This window comes from Ochotona curzoniae, unplaced genomic scaffold (genome assembly GCF_017591425.1).
Source record: "Ochotona curzoniae isolate NIBS_2020 unplaced genomic scaffold, NIBS_Ocur_1.0 contig_54, whole genome shotgun sequence".
In the NCBI taxonomy this organism is placed as follows: Eukaryota; Metazoa; Chordata; class Mammalia; order Lagomorpha; family Ochotonidae; genus Ochotona; species Ochotona curzoniae.
Genome location: NW_024466464.1, coordinates 3,575,108 through 3,597,667, shown reverse-complemented (window position 1 = coordinate 3,597,667; position 22,560 = coordinate 3,575,108). Strand labels below are relative to the sequence as shown.

General features: G+C 63.3%; 1 protein-coding gene across 3 annotated transcripts in view; it reads right to left on the bottom strand.

Annotated features, from left to right (window-relative positions):
* MAD1L1 (mitotic arrest deficient 1 like 1) overlaps positions 1 to 22,560 on the bottom strand; it is a 175,184-nt gene that overhangs the window by 1,683 nt on the left and 150,941 nt on the right. For all 3 annotated transcript variants that reach the window (XM_040990056.1, XM_040990058.1, XM_040990057.1), the window contains exon 17: positions 22,045 to 22,235. In XM_040990056.1, the coding sequence (XP_040845990.1) occupies positions 22,045 to 22,235 (191 nt within the window). The remainder of the gene's footprint in view (positions 1 to 22,044; positions 22,236 to 22,560) is intronic.

Sequence of the window (22,560 nt, the reverse complement as noted above, 5' to 3'; positions counted from 1 at the left end):
GCCCTGGGCTCTGGGCTCCTGGTCTGTCTGTCCTCACCCCCGTGCCAGGCTGCTGTCCCTTCAGACCCACCCCTGTGACTCAGTGTTCCAGGGCTATCTAGGTGCCGTGAGGGCCAAACCAGGTCGCCAATCAATGGGCGCTCAGTTCCTTCCAGTGATCAAATGCCACCCGTTCCCCAGGCGCCTGGTACATCACTGTAATTAGGGGTGTCGGGTGAGACCCGGGCACGGCCGCCGGGAGGACATGCCGCCTATGGCTGGGGACTGATGGGCTGCCTGAGCCGCCCCTGTGGCAGCAGCAGGTGGCAGGAGCAGGTGGCAGGGTGACAACACCCAGAGGCCGAGTCCGGGTGATGTGGCGGCCTGCAGACAGGGAAGGATGGAAGACCACAGGCCAACAGCACATGGCCCAACCAGTCTGCAGGGAACCACATCCAGGGACCAAGAACTTGGAAACGAGGCTCCAGCCCAGCCCAGCCTCCAACGCAGGGCCTGCTGCATGGCTGGGGCTGTGGGGGGTGCTGATCTCAGGCCTGCAGGCCAGCTGTGGCCTCCAAGGCGAGACTGGCCGCCGCAACTGACCGCAGGGACAGAGGCAAGGGCACAGGTCCTCCGCTAGTGTCCAGCACAGCCCCAAAGCCCCAGCTGGTGCAGGTGTGCTGGTGGGCACTGTACACCAGGGCCAGCACCAGGGCGGGCAGGGCTGCTGGCACAGTCAGGCATCCGGCATGGACACTGGATCGCGGTCCGGCTCCACCTGGGCCGCATGGGGAGTCCCAGAGGAAGCTCCTGGCTTCAGACCACTGCGGCCATGTGAGGAATGAATCTGTGGACAGAAGATACCTCTGTCTCATTCTGCCTTTTTTTTTTTCCCCAAGATGAGTGGACCCTGCACCAGCATGGGAGACCTGGAGAAGCTCCTGGCTTTGGATTGGCATAGCTGTGGCTGTTGCCAGATGGATGGAAGATCTTCCTCTCTGTCTCCTCCTCTCTGTATATTTGAGTTTCCAATAAAAATAAAATAAAATCTTAAAAACAACAAAACACTGGAACCTCTGAGGTCAGTGAGGCTGCAAGGACTGGGAGTGACAGCCATAGGCCACGGTTCCTTTCTGAGAGGTAACAGGGCTGTTAGCCGCGCCCGGACAGCCTGTGGGGCCGGGGGCTCCCTGCCATCAGCTGTGCCCAGGACCGCCTGTGGGGCCGGGGGCTCCCTGCCGTCAGCAGTGCCCAGGACAATCTGATGTTGTGGGCACTGGCTTGTGCCATGAACACTGCCAGCATGGCTGGGGCTCCCTGAGGCCAGCTGCCTGCTGGGCGAGGCTGACTGGGCAGCTTGCAGCAGCACCAGCTTGTGGGGAGGCTCATGGTTCCAAAGCTGAGGGCTTGCAGGGCCTGCTCCCATGCAGCCTAGCCCACTGCAGGTCCCTGTGCGGTGGGCAGCCCTTCTCTGCCCCTGGACATACATGGGCACCTGCACTCAGTGCCACTGCGGGAGGGGCTCAGCATCCTGACAGGTGTTTACATCTTCAGAAGTGAACTGAGAACCCGCCGCTGCAGGCCCCACGCTGACTCCAGCCTGACGGCGCAGCAGGGCTGCCTGCGGCTTTGGTACCAAGAACTCTCGCTCCTCCTCTCTGCTCCCCCACCCCCCGTGTATCCAGAGGGCAGCCAGAATGTGGGTGGGGGAGTCCCAGCAGGAGCATCTGCCCACAGGAGCTGACCAGCATGGACCCAGATGGCCAGCACTCCGAGGCTCCCTGCCTACTGTTGCCGGGCACACCTGCCCATGCGGGGCCCACGGTGCTTTCCATTGCCCGAGGGCAGAGAACAAACACTTGGACCCACGTCCTTTGGCTCCCAGAGGCCAGCTGAGAGGCAGTGTGGAGGCAGGCGGGATGTGGGTCTCCCATCTGCAGTGCCCTGTGTCGGGCCACGGGCATGGCACTGGTTCCTACCACAGGGGAAATACCAGGGACCTGGCCCCCAGATGGGCCCTGCAAGGCACTGGAGAGGACGGTGGGCCAAGGCCCTCCTCCTGGCACAGGCCAGGAGCCAGTAGCAGATGGTGGGGGCTGAGGAGGGCGCAAGGTCTCCCAGAGCCGTGGCTGCTCTGCTGTCAGGATGGAAAAGAGAGGTCTCCTGGGTGGCTGCAGGAGCCCAGGGTCTTGGGCCATCCTCCTCTGCTTCCCCGGGCAGGGAACTGGACAGGAAACGGAGGAGCTGGGACTCAAACGGGCAGTGTTACAGGTAGTAGCACTTGTCCTACTATGTCCTGCTGACCCCCAAGGTGGTTTCTTCTCCACATGCCCAAAACAGTAACCCCCACACTGGTCCCCATCAGGTGTCACGGGGAACACCACCTCCCCGTGGTCACGGACGTGAAGGAGCCGGGGGCTTCCAGCAGGCAGGCAGGGCGGTGTAGGGCAGGTGGGGACTGAGCCTTCACAACTCGGGTCGCAGTGACCGAGCACCCTCGACCAGAGCGGCTGGCTCAATGGGACTGACCAGGACTGGAACTGTCCACTTTGCCAGCAATGACTGGCTCCCCGGGGACTCTGCGCTCGGCACCTGCTCAGCACACGACAGAGGGAGACCCACAGCCCAGTACCAAGTGTGAGGGTGGAAGGGCTGTTCACCCAGCAGGGGCCCCCCACCATGGGACACTGGCCCGCCTGCTGCCCATGCCCGCCGGCATCCGGCACGATCAGGCACCGCAGGGGGGCATCACGGAGCACACACAGGACATCCCTGCCAGCTCTGAACTTGGCTGGAAGCTGGTCCCACGGACAGCAGCTGCAACGTGTCGCTGTGCTGTGGCCACTACCTCGTCCAGGGCTGCCCCTCCCCCGCTGCCCATTCTGCATTCGTGGGGCCACCCTTCACAGACAAGCACGGCGGGTCCTCTCCAGAGTGGAAGAGCTCAGCCTCCAGCCATGGGAACGTAGAGGGCAGTGTGGAGTCTGCGTGCCCAACGTCACTGTTCGTGTAAAGCCATGCTCTGGTACACGGGGTGGGTGAATCCTGGACAAGGCCCAAGCAACTGGCACAGCAGGCCCGTGCCAATTCCTTCCGGTGGAGACCTCCGGGACAGAGAAAGGCCGTCCATGGGGCTGCCGGGGGTGGGCGGTGCAGGGCCTGGGACGGGAGGGCTAAGGCTGATGGCAGCATTCTAGGAGGAGCCACAGGGCAAGCTGCAGCTCCGCAAAGTGGTTCAATAAGCACGGGCTACATGGCTCCCTGTCCAAAGGCGCGGCTCTCCTGTGGCTCGGAGACTCGGGGAGCACAACAGCAGGCTCGGCGGCCAGCCTGTGTCCTCCTGGGGATGACCACCACCACACGAGGGGAACGGCCTGCAGCAGGAGTCGCATTGGTCACGGCACTACATCAGGGGACCTAGGTCCAGCGGGGGCCTGCCACAAGGGGTGTGGTGTCTGCAGAGCCGTAGAGAGGCCCTGCACTGCCTCCCTCTGCCCACTGCACGCAGGCTGTGCACGGAACACCACGTGGCAGAAACCCAGTGCAAGAGGCCAGAGTGCAGCAAGCTCGAGCTGGGCGGGGCACTGCCCCCCACTGGCCAGTGTGGTTGGCGTGCTCTGCTGGGTTTGGTGGGGGAACCCATGGCCTCACGCTCCCCAATGGCTGGTGTGGCTGGCGGGCCCTGCTGGGTGGAGGGACCCAGCTGGGTGAGGGGACATAGCTGAGCGTGCACACCACAGAGCAGGTTGTCCTGCTGGCCCTGGGCAGGGAGAGGATGCTCGGCCGGCCGGGGCAGGAGGCCGAGTTGCTCCCAGCCCGGCTGGCACCTGCGACAGTTCTGACACAGGGCAGCAGCCCCATCCTGGGGGCCCTCCCAGGCTGACTGCTTGGGTGATGCTTGGCCACTGTCTAGCTCTGGGCCTGGGTGAACTCTGCTCCCAGGGTCCCTTGCGATACCCCGCAGAGGATGGTGGGAACACGGACAGTCAGGGCAGCCTGAGGGCTGGGGGCCAGGCATGCTCCAGCTGTGGACTCCATCAGATGCCAGCTGCTGGGGGATCCCTGGGAGACCGACTCCACAGCCAGGAAGGACAGACCCTTCCTGCTTCACGGACAGAGCTCAGGCCTAGGCCTGCAGCTGGCTCTGTCCTTGTCTGGGTCCTTGGTCCAAGTCGGGATTCTCTCCCGGGAATCTCAGGCGAGCTTGCACTCCCTCTTCATTGGCCCTGCCTGTTTCCTGGAGTGAACCACCCCTCTCGCCCCGGGCGCTGTGGCATTGGCAAATGGCCTTGTTTTTCATCTCTGCCAGGGCTGGAAGTCTGATCATGGAGCAGTTTTCTTTCTTGTTTTTAATTAGGGCTGGGGAACAACGGCAGGCTGTGCGCTCGCGGCTCTGTGTTCCTGACACTAATTACTCACATAGGCTCGCTGAGCTGCACCCAGCACTGCAACTGACACAGAGACTGGGCGAGGGATGTGGCGCGTGTGTATTTCACGCCTGGGCCTCCAGCCCTTGGCCATCATTCATGCCGGCTCCATTAGCTTGGGACCCAGGCCTCGCGGCAGGCCCTGGCAGCAGGTGGATCCCGGGCTCCGGGTGTGAACTGCACAGGACAGGCCTGTGGGCGCCCGTGCAGCCCTCCCTCCAGCCGCCACCGCGTGTAGTCCCCAGAGCCACAGATCTCTGCCTGTCTGCCCATTCCTTCACGGTCCCTACCAAGGGAGGCCTGGCGGCTCTGAGGGCAGGAAGGTCCTGTGCACGCGTGTGCCTCCAGCTTGGGACGGCCAGGCAAGTCTGTGCCCAAGGAGAGGGGCTGTGTCCTAACACGGCCGGGGCCAGCCTGCAGGGGTTGTCCCAAATGGCAGGGGATCGGGACTGCCCGTCCAGCACCCTGATCACATGCAAGAACCTCACAAAGGATGGCTACCAAAAGCGCAGGTGTGGCCACTCTGCCCTCGGGCCCTGACACTACTCAGGACCCTCGAGTTGGGGGCCCTGCACGCCCACTCGCCCACATCCCCCTTTAGCTGTATGGCTTGGACCCATGCCTCCCAGGCTGTCTGAAAGCCAGAGGAAGCCCCGCCTCTCTAGGAGGGGAGTAGCTGGGGGCCCCATCCAGGGCGCCAGACGCAGCTCTGGAGTGGGCAGATCGTATTAGCCTGCTGGGCTCTCCCTGTGCGAAGGGCTTCCTTAAATACAATTGGTTAGTCACAGTTTAATGTTCTTTATTGCAATGCTATTTTCAGATGCAATTAAAACATCTCATTGCCAAAGTGCATGGCTCCCACTGGGAGTTTTTCTCTTCCTAATATGAAGGAGTCAGAAACGATAGCGGAGGGGACCTGGGGGCCTTGCTCCTTCCTGAAGGCCAGGCCGGCTCTCCACCCAGCTTGCTGCGACCGAGGGCCCATGCGGGGATCCGTGCAGGTCCCCCGGACAGAGGGCTTCTGGGGCCAGGACTGCACACGGACCCAGCAGGGGGTGGTGTGGGGACGCCCAGGGATCAGCACACCTTAACAGGCGAGCCAGAGCAGGGCCGGCATCACAGTGCCCTGTGCGGCCACGAGTGTCGGTCGGGACAACTGAGGGCCGCCAGGACAAACCACAGCTTCTGCCCACACTTGCTCCAAGTACATCCTGGCTGCACGGGGCACAGGAAAGCCCATCATGGGATTGCTGTTAGTACCAAGGGTACGCAGGCCAGTCGGCTAGCTGCAACATCACGTAACAGCACACCATGAGGACACGGGACAGGGAGGGGTCCCAGCACGCCATGAGGACACGGGACAGGGAGGGGTCCCAGCACGCCATGAGGACACGGGACAGGGAGGGGTCCCAGCATGCCATGAGGACATGGGACAGTGTCCCAGCACGCCATGAGGACACGGGACAGGGAGGGGTCCCAACACACCATGAGGACACAGGACAGGGAGGGGTCCCAGCACGCCATGAGGACACGGGACAGGGAGGGGTCCCAGCACGCCATGAGGACACGAGACAGGGAGGGGTCCCAGCATGCCATGAGGACATGGGACAGTGTCCCAGCACGCCATGAGGACACGGGACAGGGAGGGGTCCCAGCACGCCATGAGGACACGGGACAGGGAGGGGTCCCAGCATGCCATGAGGACATGGGACAGTGTCCCAGCACGCCATGAGGACACGGGACAGGGAGGGGTCCCAGCACGCCATGAGGACATGGGACAGGGAGGGGTCCCAGCACGCCATGAGGACACGGGACAGGGAGGGGTCCCAGCACGCCATGAGGACATGGGACAGTGTCCCAGCACGCCATGAGGACACGGGACAGGGAGGGGTCCCAGCACTCCATGAGGACACGGGACAGGGAGGGGTCCCAGCACGCCATGAGGACACGGGACAGGGTCCCAGCACGCCATGAGGACATGGTCTGCTTCATGCAGAAGGCTCCAGAGGCCCTGAGCCTAGGAGGCCCCAGTGACATCTGAGCTAACCCATCCATAGGATGCAACAGGGATCTTGGGTCTAGAGTCTAGCCCCGAGAGGGCCCTGGGAGCAGGAATACACTGTGTCCATAGCAACCGGCTGAAGGAGAAGATGACCCATGCGACGGAGCCCAGGAAGGACTTGCTGTGTGTGCACCCTCCTCTGGCGGCCCACACAGCAAGAGCTGAAGGAAATCTTGGTTCTTTGCAGCGAACACTCCTTGCTATATAGTCTGTGTGCTGGCCAGGCGGCAGTTCCCAGCTCAGCAGCCTGTCCTGCTTCAGCCGTGCGCCAGGCAGACAGCCCTGCGCTGCCCACATCTCAGCAGCCTGTCCTGCTTCAGCCGTGCACCCGGCGGACAGCCCTGCGCTGCACTGCTCACATTTGTCCACACAGGAAGGCCAGCTTCTCAGTGCTTAAGCAGGCAGCACAGCCCCGCCCCCTCTGCCCAGCGGGTGCCTGAGTCATTCCGGGCAGGCTAGGACAGAAGTGCGGCTTCTAGTCTGTCTCTGGATCATGGGGTCTCTCCCAGCACGGGCCCTTCCCGGTAGCAAGCACTGCTCCCATTCAGGCCTCAGCAGATGGGCAGGGGTAGGCAGCAGTACTGCTGCAGGGTGGCATGCCAGGACAGTGCCAGCAGGGGCCATGGAGCCTGCCTGGGGGTCATGACCCAGGGGGACGTAGTGAGCCCCATGAGGATGGGAACCCTGTTCCCATGTATCCCCCACAGTTCTCCCTGAGGTCCCCCTGTCGCCATCTCTCGCATGCCACCCCAAGGTTCCGGCAAGACTCCCAGACAAGCACCTGGCATGCTCCTTGGTAACCCAGGCAGCTCCCTCCTTTGGATGGGCCCGGAGTGGGACATGCCTGCGCCCATGGGCCCTGTCCAGGTCATCTGGTCCCTTCTGGTTTCTGCTGTTGCACCTGCACTGCTGCGTGTGAATGAGAAACCGCTGTCCTGGGCCCTGCTCAGTTGGGTGTGGCACCTGCCCAGTGGGCCTGGTGAGCTTGGGGATGTTCCCCATTTGCTGTGGTTCAGCTGGTGCCCAAGTGCCGATTCTGAACTGGCTGTGGGCTCCTGTGGGAGCAGCCCTGCCCTTCGGCAGAGGACGGAGAAGGGCCAGGTCAGGATCCGCAGTAAGACAGCCAGTGACACAGGTGTCTATGGGCAGTCACAGGCCAGACAGACGCCCCTACAGACGTGGGTCCCCTGAGCAGCTTGGCGGGGGCAGTACAATCCCCGCCCTCTCTTCCGCCCAGACGTTGCCCAGACCTGTCATGGCCCCCAGCACAGCCATGGCCTGGCTGGAGGCGTCCCAGGCCCACGCAGCATGGTCCCTCTTGGTGCCCAAGTGACAACTAGGGCCTGCCATATGTGGGGCAGGGCTCTGCCAAGACACCCCTGCAGTCAGCAGGATGGTGGGTAGTGGGCACCATGGCACAAGTCAAAGGGTTCACTGAAAACCACGTGAGCCGGGACCAGCGTGGCGGGGCTGGCTACAGGGAGCAGCCCGCTCCACGTAGCAAAGCAGCCGTTAATTGTCTAGTGGACACAGGAAACGCAAGGGGGAGAATCCAATTTCCGGAACTCTCCACACGGTGCTCGCCCCTCGGGTCTCCTCTCAGGCTGCAGGCAGGCAGCGGTGGGGCGGCCCAGCAGGCCCCATGCGGGCCTGGCCTGAGCATGCTGGGAAGGGCCCATTCAGGCAGCAGCCCTGGACCTGTGTGCGCTCTCCTGGGCAAATCCACCCAGTCTAACTGAGGCTCCATGGAGCGTGCCTCCTCCCTACCGGGCTGCCTGGGCTCCAGGGAGGCGAGGTGCTCGGGGGCCACACTGCCCCGAGCGCCAGCCCTGGGCAGCCTCACCCCAGGCCTGCAGGACCTCAGGGAAGACTGCCCAGAGCCACAAGGGCAGACACAGACCCACCTGAGCAGGGTCCCAGACGACACACAGAACAGCTCGCCTGCATGCCAGCCACCCTGCCCCTGCCTGTGGGCAGCGACAATAGGGGCACGTGATGCCCCACAACCTGCCCTGCCTGGACCAGGCCCACTCGTCTGTGACATGGGATACAAGCCCCGGGGGCAGACACTGCTGGCCCAGCCCGGGGTGGCCTCTATTGTGGCAGCTGGCTGGGCACAGCACAGGGGGCCACCTCCACCTGCCAAGGTCTGCTTCCCAGCCGTGTTCCCACCCCACACAGGGTGCTCCAGGCCAGTGGGTTCAGAGGTGAGGGCTGAAAGGAGGGAGGTGCCACAATCTATAGGGCAGGAGAGGAGGAACAGGGGCAGCTGGACGGAGCCAGAGGGCACCCAGAGAGGCTGGCCCTCCTGGTGCCCAGGTGAGCATGCAGGCGTCCTGGGAGGGTGCTGGGGCTGCCCCCACCAAGGCCAGGCAGGCGTGGTGTGCACAGGGACCCGCCACCTTCTGAGTTGCTCTCCGGGGCTCCCTCTGGGGTCAGGTCTGGGCAGAGGTGAATATGCTGGCGGCCCGGGCAGGGCCCAGAACACTCTCGGGTCCCGCGCTGGAGGTGGCTCCTCAGGAGCTAGGTCCACACGCCTCGGCTCCCTGGGCGGGCACGAGGAGGGGAGCCAACACGTGACACGCCTTGGTGACATCATGTGATTTAAAAGTTAATTAAACAGAGTGCCATGAAGTCCAACAGCTCCCGGTATTTGTTTGCAAGGAGAGGGGAAGTGTAATAAAGGCTCCGTGACGGATGGCGCTGGCAGCTCACCACGGCACTGTGCCGTACGCGGCCCAGGATGCCCTGCCCCTTCCCCACACGCTCTCGGAGAACACGCCTGCCCGGCAAGGCTGCAGGTGGGCGTGTGAGGCTGCTGGGAGAAAGCCATGTTTCTTCCTCTCTGACCCAGTGACACACAGAGCACCCAGGTCCGGCCACAGCAGGCTCCACAGCAGGGACAGCCACCAGTACATAGGAGCTGGGTTAGAGAGGGAAGCGGGGCTGGGGCAGCCCCAAGAACCCAGAGACTGGATGGTATGTGGGTGTGGAGTCCTGGCAGCACAGCCCGGCCCTTTCCTGCAAGGGCCGCCAGCCTTGCCAGGGAGTCCAGTCACAACGTGGGAACTGGACACACTGTCTCGGGGGAAGACAGAGAGGTCTGGGGGCACTACACACACATGCCCAGTGCTGGTGTGGCACTGGGGCAGCAGGACATGATACGACAATCACATGCTTGCCATCTTTCCTGCATGGTGCACAAGCTCTCATGCACACTGGGCTCGGTGCCCACCCAGCGCCCCACTGCCTGTCCGCAGTAGGGCAGATAAATCCCCGACTTGTGCCCTGTGCACCTGTGCCTTCTTGCCACAGCCCCGTTTCCTTCCAAGGCCAGGTGCAGACAAACGCTGGCCTCCTCCCTGGTCACAGCAAACAGAGGGCTCAGCCCCACCTTGCTGCCTAACAGGTGGACCCTGCCAGGAAGCTGTGCCCAGAGCTGGCCGTGCACTCCATCCTCTGGGAATGCGGCAGGTTAACAAATGGCTCACCAGCTGCTGGCTGTCACTACCGGCCCACCCAGCAGCTCAGAGCGTCGCCCCCGGCCATGGTCAGGATGCTGGCCTGGAGGTCTGAGTACTGCTCAGGGAAGCTGAGGTTGTGGCGAAGCGCGCTGCAGGGGCCAAGGGTGCTGGGAGCCTGGCAGCTTGGCCCTAGCTGCTGCCTCTCAACTGTGCAGACAGGGCCAAGAGCACGCTGCCAGCAGATGTGCTGTGTGGGGAGGGACACTTTCTCAGACGGGCGACTTTCCACTGTCCTCTTGTGAAGCAGCGGGGAGAATGTTCTGCCCGGGGCGCTCTAGCCGCAGCCCCCCACCTCCTGGGCACAGCAGGGCCCCCAAACTGCAGCAGCTTCAGGTCCAGTCTGAGTGAGGCACATATGAGCCTCCTGACTGCCCCAGTTGTGAGCCTGGGAGGTCCTGCAGGACAGGCAGGGCACTCGTCCACACAGCAGACACAGGACAGGCAAGTGGAACAGCTGTGAGGCCCAGGCCAGACTTGACAGGCACACCTGGCCACTGCTGGGCTCCAGACCTGGCTTCTCTGCCAACATTGCAGTGTAGGCTGTGCCCAGGTCAGGGCTGGGGCACCTGGCTTGTGGACAACAGGCAGCCCCTGAGACCGAGGAGTCATCCCAACTGCCTGCCTCCCATCTCAAACCCACAGTGTCCTCACGGCTGGCAGCTCAAGGGCGCGGGGCCTCCCTCTCCTTGCTGCCAACTCAGGGAGGCTGGGCACTCCCCAAGTCGCTGATCTCGGCTTCCTATGCCCCGAGACTGCAACCCGCCAGCCGCTCCCGTCTGCTGCCTGACCGTGGGTAGTATGCCGGGAGTTCACAGAGAGGGCCTCTGCCCAAGACCCATGGTAATGCTGGCATGTTTACTATCTCTGAACCTGGGCGCACGCATGCCACTCTGAAACAAGACTGCTGGCCATCCCTTCCCTGACCGCTGGGCAGATCGTGTCCCTCAGCACTCTCCGGGTTGCCTGGGCATCTGCTGGGAGAACCAGGCCTTCTCTACAGCTCAGGACAGGGTCCCAGTGAGATCCCTTTATGCAATGTGGGTGTTTCCCAGCACACCGTGTGCTCAGCTAGCCGCCCAGCCTGGGTCCGAGGTGCTCAGGCCAGGCAGCTGTCGGGAGTGTGAGCCCTGCAGACTGAAGCTGGGATCGGGGGTACAGAGACCAGCCGAGATCTCTGCTGCTTGCACATGCTGCAGCTCTCAGCCCTGTGGGGATTGGGGAGAGGAGGCCAGGCCCACCTCAGCTCAGCTTGGGCTCTGGGCTGCAGCTGAGCCTTCTCCCGCTTCCCCACCCCCGCTGGGATAGCTGGTGACGGAGCTGGCACCCTGCACACACAGCGGCACCGCTCACCCTGCGCGGGCCAGCCTCTACTCTGAGCACTCGATTCATCATCTGGGTCTCGGCGCCATTCACCGCCCGCGTCTGCACCGGTGAGCACCGTGCTAGCAGAGATAAGCGCCATTAATAAGGAAAAGTTCAGGACGAGGCTTTCAGCGCCTCCTTCCCGAGTCTGTTTTTTCAACAACCACTGAAGGGAAAGAAACCGGCTTGTGTCGCAGACAATGCCAACTGTCTGTTGGTGGGGCTGTGGGCAGACCCCCCAGCCCGGTGTGCCCATGGCACCCAGGTTTCAGACCATAATGGCCATGGGGGTCTTCTGAGAACCTCGCGGGGGTCCTGAGCACGCTCCCCGCCCTCCACCCCCATGGCGTCCGCAGGCTGGGCACACACAGCAGCTTGCCCTTGGCTTCCTTCTGGTCAAATAGATGCCCAGGCACATCAGCCTGAGGAGCAGGAGCAGAGGGGATCATTCCTTAAGCAGGGCTGTGGGCACAACCTGAGCCTGCCCCCAGCCAGGCCAGGGAGGGCACGTGAGGCAGCCCGACACCTGCCCAGCCCCCAGCAAGGGCGCGGGGCGGGCGGTCCCATCGCAGCCCTGTCAGCCGCAGCCAGGGCACGTGTACCACACTGAGGAACAGAGGCCCCCTGGGCTGCCCCACGGCCAGTGTGGCTTCTGCATGGCTAGGCAGATGCACCGGTGTGGCCCAAGCCGTCCCGTGCTCCTGACCTGGAATGAGCAGCAGGGCAAGCCAGCTGAGGCATTGGCAAGGGGCCGCATGGAAGGCACGGCCAGGGTCAGAGCCTGACCATGGAGGTCCCGGGAGCCCCCCTTTACATCCTGGGCAGTCCGCCAGCCCACGCCTCTTAGTGGGTGCGGCCATGGGACAAGGCCCAAGCTCTTCTCTCTGCTAATTACAACAGTGAACAGTGGGGATCTGAAAAGCACAGGCTTCATGCGATTGCTTTTTTAATTGGTTGGTTTAACATTTGAAATTCAATTGAATTTCGACTTGCTGTTCCTCAGCATGGGCCAGGCTGGGGCCCGTCACTGTGGCGCCCGACGCTAGTGGCTGGGTGAGGGTGGTGCCAGGGTTGAGTTGAAGGTTGGGGGGCTCTGCCCTGGATCCTAGGGATGGGGGAGCAGGTCAGCCCCTGAGGCCCTCCCCTAACAATTCTGGATGTGATTGGGGATGCTGGCCCCAAGAGAGGCACCTGGCTCAAGTGCTGGCCCCGCGGGGCAGGAGTGAGAACCCAGCACTGGGCTCCAGCAAAGGACGGCAGTGGCCGTTGCCCCTCCCTATGGAACAGGAGGCAGCAGAGCCTGCACCTGACCCCATGCTGACCCCCACTGTGGCTCTCCTGCCTGGGGACATGCTCTTCCCCAAAGAGGCCTGGGCCAGTGGTCTTTCATGAGGAAGCTGAGGGTAAGCTGGGTTCCACTGTCCTTCTGAGCATGCAACCCCAACTGTGTGGTAGGGGTCCATGCAAGTGCCCAGGCAGAGGGGTCAGGTTGCCCAGGCGGTGCCCATGCAGAGGGGGTCGGGCTGCCCAGGCGGTGCCCATGCAAGGGGTCAGGCTGCCCAGGCGGTGCCCATGCAAGGGGTCAGGGCTGCCCAGGTGGTACCCATTCAGAGGGGTCAGGCTACCCAGGCAGTGCCCATGCAGAGGGGGTCGGGGTTGCCTGGGTGGTGCCCATTCAGAGGGGTCAGGCCTGCCCGGGCACGGGGTTGAGTACTTCCTGTCCTGCTGTGCTAATGCAGTCCCTTTATCCACCCTCATTCCGGAGACAAGCCAGGACCGTGGCAGGCATTATGTCACTTCTGAGAGAGGAAAACAAACATCGCTGGCTAGAAGCAGAACTGCAGGAGACAAAATCCGACACACCAGCGTGTTGGCAACTCTGGGCCTGTGGCCCACTGGAGGAGGCTGGGTGCTGGCAGACCCAGCCTGGCCCACGCTGGAGCACCTGCAGGAGCAAGAGGACCAGCCTGGGTCCTTGAGACCGCAGGACGGTGCGAGGAGGCTAGCCCTGCCTGCCACTGCCACAGGCAGGGGTGAGTACCTGGCCTGGGCTTTTGGGTCCAAGAAGGAGGGAGGGAGCTGGGAAGCTTGTTAAAACCAGTGGAAGGTCCATAGAGAGCCCATTACAGACCAGCACAGGTGCAGCTGGCTGGCGGCAGAGCTGGCTATCTTGCTGCATGGTGGTCACCAGGCCCAGGGCAGACCCCTCTGTGCTAGGTGGGCCTCTCTTAGGGGCAGGATGAGGCAGTGTTTTCAGTGCCTTGGGAGGGTCTACAACAAAGCCCCTCTCTAGGCCCGAGCTGGGGCCTGTCCTGCCCACCATAGCCTGCCAGAGACACAGGGACCAGCACCAGCCGGCCACAGCTTGCCGGCTAGTCTGACCTGTGCTCTGAGCTCTTCCCTGCAGCCTCGCGTGGCAGGGATGGCAGACTGGGGTCTCAGATAACGGGCATCCATGATTCCAGACAGCTCCAGGCACTTGGGCCACCAACCCGAGAAAGCCCAATACGGGCAGAGGAGGAGGGACATGGCTGGGGTCAGCCCGGAAGCGGAGCAAACACCAGGCTGGGAGCTGGGGAGCTGCACAGCGGAGGGCCCAGCCCTGGGCAGGATCTCAGGGCCCCTGGGAAGCTGTGATCCAAAGGCCTCGTTGGTCCCTTAGACTGGGCCTCTGAGCAGGAGGTGTCATTATCCAGATCGCTGCCGGTGACGGGGCCGACAGGAATGCACCCTCACCCCACGTGGCCCACACACCCAGGGCAGCATCTCCCTGAGGCCTGCTGCTCAGGGAGGTGACCAGGTGGCGAGCTTGGCAAGTACTTGCCAATGCCCTGAGCCACGGGGACCCTGTGGTCAGCCATGACACTCATGCTCTCCCGTGCCACACTGAGGCAGGGTGGGGGCACAGGGCTACGAGAGGCAGGGAGTGAGAATACTGGCAGCACAGGTGAGTGCGGGCAGCGAGAAGACCACCATCTGCTCCCCTGCTGGGGTAAGCGTGGGCACCAGGGCCCAGGGGACACAGGGAGGGGACAGGTTGGTCTGAGCTCTGGGCATGCTCAGGTGTCAGGAGTGTGTTGCTTGCACTGCCTATGGTCTCCGAGTGCCCTGGTTACCTGGGTTTGTTGCTTCAGAAAATGAGCTGGAGCGCCCACCAGGGCTGGCTCTGGAGGAACAGCTGTTGAGAGGAAGTGGGGGCCAGATGGGTACCTGCCTGAGGCCATGTAGGCTGCAGGAGTGGCCCCCAGCACCTGTGCAATACGGCGTGGCTCAGTACGCAACACCCCATCACAGCTGGTGCCATCAGACCATGGCGGCCGTCACACAGAGCCAGCCTTGCGGAGGCCTGCCCTGGGCACTGCCCCATCAGGTGCCCCACCTTCTGCGCGTGCCCCTCGGCCCAAGCCGCTCTAACATCCTTACAGAGTGGCGCACGGGGACTGTGAGAAGAGGCACTGCTCCCCAGGCAGGAACCTGCAGTGTGAAAACCATGAGCTCACACGGAGCCCGCCTGCACCGGCTCCCTGGGGAGCACCTTCCACAAACTTTGATGTGAACTAATTAAGCTTGCACAGTGAAGCAGGCGCCCGGGAGGCCGCGGAGGCGCAGCCCCAGAGGTGGGCCATGCAAGGCCCCTGCCAGCAGGTACCCCTCCCCCACGCCCATGCAGAGGCCTAGCTGGGACCGGGAGCTGCCAGGGGCTTCCGGTGTCCCCCTGAACCCACCCAGGACCTGGTCCTACTTATCGTGTGATGGTCACAGCTGGGTCACAGGAGCTCTTGGAGCCCCAGTGGCCAGGGTGGGGTCAGGACAGGAGGTGCACAGATGAGTCCAGGGACACAGGAAACACGGATGAGCTCGGCGGGGGCAGTGGCTGGTGCACCCCCTCCCCCTGGGGTCTCCAGCAGCCCGATGTCTGGGTCAGGCTCGAGCAGCACTGAGGAATGCTGGCCCTGTGCCCCACCCCTGCCCACTTCAGGGAGGTCCTGTGGGAAATGCTCCCGCGGCTCCAGCCCAACCGCCCGGCGCCACAGGGGAGGCGAAGGGCGCCCTTGCCCAGGCGCTATCAGCGGCAGACATTAGCCCAGCTCTATGAATGGCTTATTAGAAACAGATTACAAAGCATTTAAGAGGCTGCCCAGATAAGAATCACATAATTAGAACACTTCCTCACAGCTCCTCCCCTGCTCTCTACGTCCCATCACGCAGGCGGGCAGCCAGGGCCCTGTCCTGCCACTTGCCGCCCTGTCCACGGCAGAGCATGCTCACTGCCGTGTCCATGGGGACCCACGGTGCAGGCTGCTGGGCTGTGTTCCCACACGTGGGCACCCCACTTGGACTGTGGTATGCGTCATCTGATTCTAAGTGACTTGTACCACAAGGCCCCTGGGCTGCTGCCTCCGCGTGTGCTGCTGGGCGCCCCCTGGCCTCTGCTCTCCTACAGCTATGCCCAGGGCTGCTCTGTAACAAGCCTCCTGCCCCCACACCCTGCCTGTCCCCCGCCTGCACAGGCGCTGCAGCAAGTGTGTGAGCTGGAAGCACGGCTCTGCATAGTCCTGATGTGGGGCTCAGACCCCCAGCCCACGCAGGGTCCCTGCGTCCCATGTCTGCTGTAATGAAGGGCTGGGAGCCCTGACATGGAGGGCTCCAGGGATGGCAATGGCGGCCGGTGAACCCAGGAGGAGGGGTGGAGTGTGGAGTGTCTCCCAGAGGCACACACACACACGCACTGGGCCACACACTGCCCCCACCCATGCAGCCCCCCAGCCGCAGGCATCAGCAGCTGCAATTTGCCCTTCACCCACACTGCTGTGAGGAGCTTGCAAACCCTGGGTGATCCTCTCAGAAGATGAGGCTCTCTACTGGGAGGCCTCTGGCCTGCAGGGGAGGCAAGTGAGCCACACACTCCTGCACTGGGTGGGGGCCAGGCAGTCCCGACAGATGGCACGGGTGGTCAGGGCTGGAGGGGCCGGGAGGCAGGCCCCCAGGGCCCTGTGTCCTCACCCTGATTCCTGCTGGCCCGGGAGCAGCAGTGGCACCCACACTTGCTGGGTGCAGTGGGGAAGGGGGGCACAACCAGATGTGGGACGAAGCCCAGCACCAGAGAAGGGAGCAGGATCAAGCCGCAGCTCACGCACTCCGTGAGACAGACGGCGGGGCAATGATTCCAGAGCAAAAGGCAAGCCAGGGGGAGTGGGCAGGGCGGTGGCATGCCAGTTCAAACCTCTGCCCGTGGCAGCAGTACCCCAAGTGGGAGCTGCTACCCTTCCCACCCAGCCCCCTGCTAATGTGCCTGGGAAAGCAGTGGACAATGGCTCCAGTGCTGGCCCTGCACCACACGGGACAGCTGGAACAAGCCCCTGGCTTTGGCCATTGTGGCCTTTTGGAGAGTGGGCAGTGGACAGAAGGCCTTTCTGTCTCTCTTCTCTAACACTCCCTTTCAAATAAAAGGTTATTTTTTTATTTTTTAAGATTTATTTTTATTTTTATTGGAAAGGTGGATATACAGAGAGGAGAGACAGAGAGGAAGATCTTCTATCCGATGATTCACTCCCCAAGTGAGCGCAATGGCCAATGCTATGCCAATCCGAAGCCAGGAGCCTCTTCCGGGTCTCCCATGCGGGTCAGGGTCCCAAAGCACCGGGCCGTCCTTGACTGCCTTCCCAGGCCACAGGCAGGGAGCTGGATGGGAAGCGGGGCTGCAAGGTGAGGACCTTAACCACTGTGCCATCGCGTCGGGCCCAAGGTTATTTTTTTAAAAAGCTAAGCTTCAACTGAAGCACCACTTGCTAAATATCACACAGGTGGGACATGGGTGTGAGCGCAGCAGTGCCAGCCCACGCGAGCTGGCACAACCCTCCTGATAACAGCATGGGCCGTTCACCCAGACACCACTGCCTGGCCCGAGAGACCCAGGACACGAGCTCACCGAACTGACAAAGACTTCAATTTTCACCTGCCAGCAACGCTCAGTGCGCGGACGCCAGGCCGGGCGGGCCTGAAACCCGGTGACAGCCCGCCCCTCCCGGCGCGAGCAAAGGGGCCCCAGGACAGCAGCAGCACACGGAGCTGCACCACAGGGAACCACAGAGAGGAGTGTGAGGAACGCGAGGCACTCCACCCCGACGCCAGGGCCAGAACCACTCCAAGTGGGAGGGGAGGAGCCCACAGGCACCCGGGCGGGCGAGGCACCACCATCCTACCGGCAACGCGCTGCACAAGTGACCCAAACTGACAAAACGATGTGTGGCATGTCTCCCAAAAGACCCCAAATCCTTAACTTCAAAAGCTTCCTCAAGGAAAATGCTGGGCCAGAAGCCTCCCCCTTGGTGAGTTCCTTCCCACGTTTTAGGCAAACACTTCCCACACACCCACCCAGAGGGAGCACCCTAGCCACCCTCTTCCCAGCCAGGCCCCGCAGCCACAGTGGCATTCACCTGCTTCCCAACCCCGCCCTCGCTCCCCCAAACCCTAGTGAGGTGTTCAGGAGGGACACCAACTACAGGCCTCCTAGCGAGACGGCAGCTGGCACGGGGCTACTGCAGAGCTTGCTGGGACCAGGGATGCAGGGATGAGATTTGTGTGAATGGAGACCCAGGGGCCTACACCTCCAGCTAACGGCCTCCCTGCACAGTAGCAGCTCATCCTGAGCCCCCACCCACCGTGCTGGCTGCCCTGACCGCACCTGCAGCAGGGGCGGCCCCCTGACCCGCAGCCTCACACCCCTGCAGCAGGGGTCCCATGGCGGGGTGGTACACAAACCCCTGTCAGCTTGAGTCTCCCCAGCTCTGTTTCCTTCACCTGCCCAGTTCTGTCCACCTCTGGCAAACAGCTGCTGCCATGGCAACCTCACAGTGCCACACACCTGGCCCAGCTACTCCAACAGCTTTGCAGCCAGGCTCCCGCAGCACAGCACCAGTGGGGAGGTGGCTCCGAAGGAAGGAGACCCTCACCTTGTGCTGGGGGGCCCACACCCCAGGTTGATGACTCTCCTGGATCCTCCTCGGTCCTCCCTGTGCTTGTCCCATGGGCTGTCCCTACGTCACTTGGGGATCACAACCCCCTCTTGGCCTGGAACATCCTGAAGGTAGAGTTCACTTCTGGGCCTGGGGGTGGCTGGCCCAGGGCCTGGCCTGAGCATTCCTGGACTGAGGCCACACCCCCTCTGCAGGCCCCCGTGTGGACCTGATCCCTGCGGAGGCCACCACCTTCCTGGGGCGGTCTGCCCCTTGAGGTGCTCACAGTGGGTGGGTCCCTCCCAAGGGGCCGAGCTGAACAGAACCCAGCGGGGAGGGCCTCTTGCTGCCAGGGCAGAGCTCTGACCCACCACTGGGCTCCATCCCTGGGCCACCTGCACTCAGGCTGCACAGCACAGGGCCCATGTGGACCCACAGAAATAGAACCAAGCCCATCCCACGCTGAGGAAAGGGAGGCAGGCAGTATGTGTGGCGGAGGCCAGCTCCCCAGTGTGGCGGAAGCCAGCCCCTCCAGTGTGGTAGAGGCCAGCCCCCCAACGCTCATGCTCCTCCCACCCCAGGATGTGCTGTCTGTGAGCTGGCAGGCCCCCCACCCCAGCTGTACTGATGTGCCAACAGCAATGCCACCTCCCGGTGTTGATGGCCAGTGGGACAAGCACAGGGGCATCTCAGTGCTGGCCAGTGATCAGATCCTGGAGTGAAGGGGCAGCAGGGCCAGGCAGGGGGCTGACCAGAGCCCCAGCTGGCTCCTGGAGAGGGTCAGACCGAATTGGTCTCGTGTCCCCAAGACCTCTGTGCAAACCCCTGAAAAGGGTGACCGCCGTCTCCGTTGCCCTCTGTGAGCCAGGTCCAACTGGAGCCTTGTCCCACTGTCTGAGAGCAAGTGAGGCTCAGCAGGCACAGTGGCGTGTCCAACCCCACACCCAGCCTGTCCTGGCCCCAGAGCCTCACTGTGCTGAGACAGGGCTCGGCTTTGGGCATGGGCACCGCCAGCCCTGACACGCCAAGGGGATCCCTTGGAAGCAGATGTCGGAAACTCAGCTCAACACCAACGGTCCGGTGGCCAGCGGCTTGGCGGGACCCACACCAGCCGGCCGACCCCGGAGCCTGGGTCCATCCTCCGGCCCCAGGCTGGGAGGAGGGGTGCCCTGGGTTGGCAGTTTTCCCTGAGTCACGTGAATGTGCCATGTGTGTGGCCTGGCCCTCAGTCTCTCGGAGTTTCCTCACCCTGCCGGCAAGCGTGTCCCTTCCTGGGCCCACAGAGCAGGAACCACGGGAGAAATGGCGCCCACAGAGACCCAGGGCCAACAAGGGCCACGCAGGGCAGGCCAGGGAAAGCTGACAGCCGTGGGGTCTGCCTTCCTCGGGAGGGATGTCAGGCCCCTGCTGGGCCTGTCGGAGCTGATAGTTCTGTCTCCACACGGCAGCCGCAGGGCAGCCAAGCAGCGCCCACGCGGTAGCAGACAGGCTCTGGGCTGGGCCAGGAGCTGTGCTTGCTCCCGAGCCGAGTGAGGCAGGACGCGCCACGGACCTGTAATTATCCCAGTGCGTGGCGGCAGAGCCCGCTCAACTGGAAACGGCACAGCTATTTCTAACTCTGCTTTCACTCGCTCCTGGCCTGCAAAGTAACTTGGGAAAACGATGCCAATGCAAGGGCCCGAGAGGCTCGGCTTTCCAGAGGCTGCCGTGGTGCTGTCCGGGTGTGCGGCCTTAGTGCTGCTGCCCGCATGGCCTGCAGGCCTCGCTCCAAGAGCCAGGCTCCAAGCTGGCTGACGGGGGCCTCTATTGCTGAGCTCAGAGATCCAGAGGGGACAAAGTGGGTGGCAGCTATGACGGAGTCACCCAGCTGGACAGCCCCAAACTGTCCTCACAGTCCTTAAGGGTGACAGAGCCGTGAGTGGAGGGTGTGGTAGGGGTGGCTGGTGCAGAGCAGGGCAGGCCATCGGCACGGTGGCCAGCAGGGTGGGTGCCGCTGACTTCACAGGCAACACAGGGTGCCTCGGTCGGGCCTGGGAGGACCTGTGGGGCTGGCAGGATGTGCTGCCTGGTGGAGCCAGAGCTGCGGGCAAAGGGCCTTCGTTCAGGTTCCTCGCAGTGCCAATAGTCCACAAAGCTTCATGGCAGGCCATGTTGTCCAGAGGCCACGTGAGAGCCCAGGGAGACCTCCGCTGCCCCGTGTCCAGCAGCGTCCCGACACTGCCCGTTCACAAGGCTGCGTCTGCTGAAACCCACAGCATCTCTACAGTGCATCCGACGCCCAGAGTGGCCCTGGACTGTTCAGCAGGAGACTGCATTATAGCAAGCAAAGTGCACTGCTGACAGCTTGTTCACTCGGGGAATCAGGCGGGGGACGTGTGGCTGGATGGAACCAGTGGACATGCCAGGCAATGTCAGTCCAGAGGTGTGGCTGCGGCCGTGGGGCTGGAGTGCGGTGTGACAGTGGGCAGGGCAGAGCCTGGAGGGCCCACAGGGACGGTCACATCAAGAGATGATGAGGGAGATTGGCACACACAACCTGCTCACTCCTGCCTGAAGCACATGCCACCTGGGACCAGGCACTGCCCCTGTGACTGGGTACCCAAGTGATACGAACAGTGGGGGACAGACTCGTCTTCCAGATCTGCAGCTGTGCGGGACTGCCCCCTCACCACACCCAGTCCCTGCGTGCTGTCCATCTGGGGACCCGACTGTCCCAGCCCCCTGACCATGCCCAGTCCCCACATGCTGTCCATCTGGGGACCCGACTGTCCCAGCCCCCTGACCACGCCCAGTCCCCACATGCTGTCCATCTGGGGACCCGACTGTCCCAGCCCCCTGACCATGCCCAGTCCCCACATGCTGTCCATCTGGGGACCCGGCTGTCCCAGCCCCTTCACCACACCCAGTCCCCACACGCTATCCATCTGGGGACCCGACTGTCCCAGCCCCCTGACCACACCCAGTCCCCGCGTGCTGTCCATCTGGGGACCCGGCTGTCCCAGCCCCCTGACCATGTCCAGTCCCAAATGCTGTCCATCTGGGGGTCCGACTGTCCCAGCCCCCTGACCACGCCCAGTCCCCACACGCTGTCCATCTGGGGACCCGACTGTCCCAGCCCCCTCACCACACCCAGTCCCTACACGCTGTCCATCTGGGGACCCGACTGTCCCAGCCCCCTGACCACACCCAGTCCCCGCGTGCTGTCCATCTGGGGACCCGGCTGTCCCAGCCCCTTCACCATACCCAGTCCCCGCGTGCTGTCCATCTGGGGACCCGACTGTCCCAGCCCCCTCACCACACCCAGTCCCCACACGCTGTCCATCTGGGGACCCGGCTGTCCCAGCCCCCTGACCACGCCCAGCCCCCGTGTGCTGTCCATCTGGGGACCCGACTGTCCCAGCCCCCTGACCACGCCCAGCTCCCGCGTGCTGTCCATCTGGGGACCCGACTGTCCCAGCCAGAAGCCTGGAGGAGCTCTCAGGCCTAACACGTGCACAGCCACACTGGACCACCCCTGTGGGGAAACCTGGATGCCCCTCGCAGACCTGCCCTTTGCCCTGGGCCGCTCTGGAGATGCCCTCACCCTGGCAGTCTGGGTTTCTCTAGCCAACGTGTGAGTGCTGCTTCCCTTGCTTTGTCTCCACCAGCCGTGCTGGCCCCAGCCTGGCCGCCCTGGAGGTGCCCGGCTTAGCCCCAGGTCCCTGTTAGTGTTGCTGGCGGCCGCAGAGGCCTACCTTGAAGATGAGGCAGTCTGCCTTGTGCTCGGCGTACTGGGAGGTGAGCCGGTACTGGTTCTCGGTGGTGATGTCAATTTGGTAGCCGGTGAGCGTGTAGCAGGCTTTGCGGAACTCTTGGATCTTGGTCTGGAAGACCTCCTTGAGCCGCTGGTTCTTCAGCTGGGCACTTTCCACCTGCTTCCGCAGCTCTGCAAGGGATGGCAGGGCGGGTTAGCTCCAGGCAGGACCCTACAGAGCCCCGCGACCCCCACAACCTCTGGGTTATCCGAGTCAGGACCCTGAAAACACAAAGTGAACTGTGCCCGGTAGCTCCTGGTGGAGCCAGGAGCTTGGGCCGCTCCCGTGACCTGGGCTTCCCAGCCGCTAGAACGACCAACAGCCAGTCCTGTCACTGCCAGGGGCTGGCCTGGAGGGCTGGATTTGCCCAACTGGCAGTGGAAGTGCCAGTAAGTTGGGTCTGGAGTAGAGGGCCTGGGCACAGCCTGTTCCACCTGGGCCTGGCAACTCTCTGGC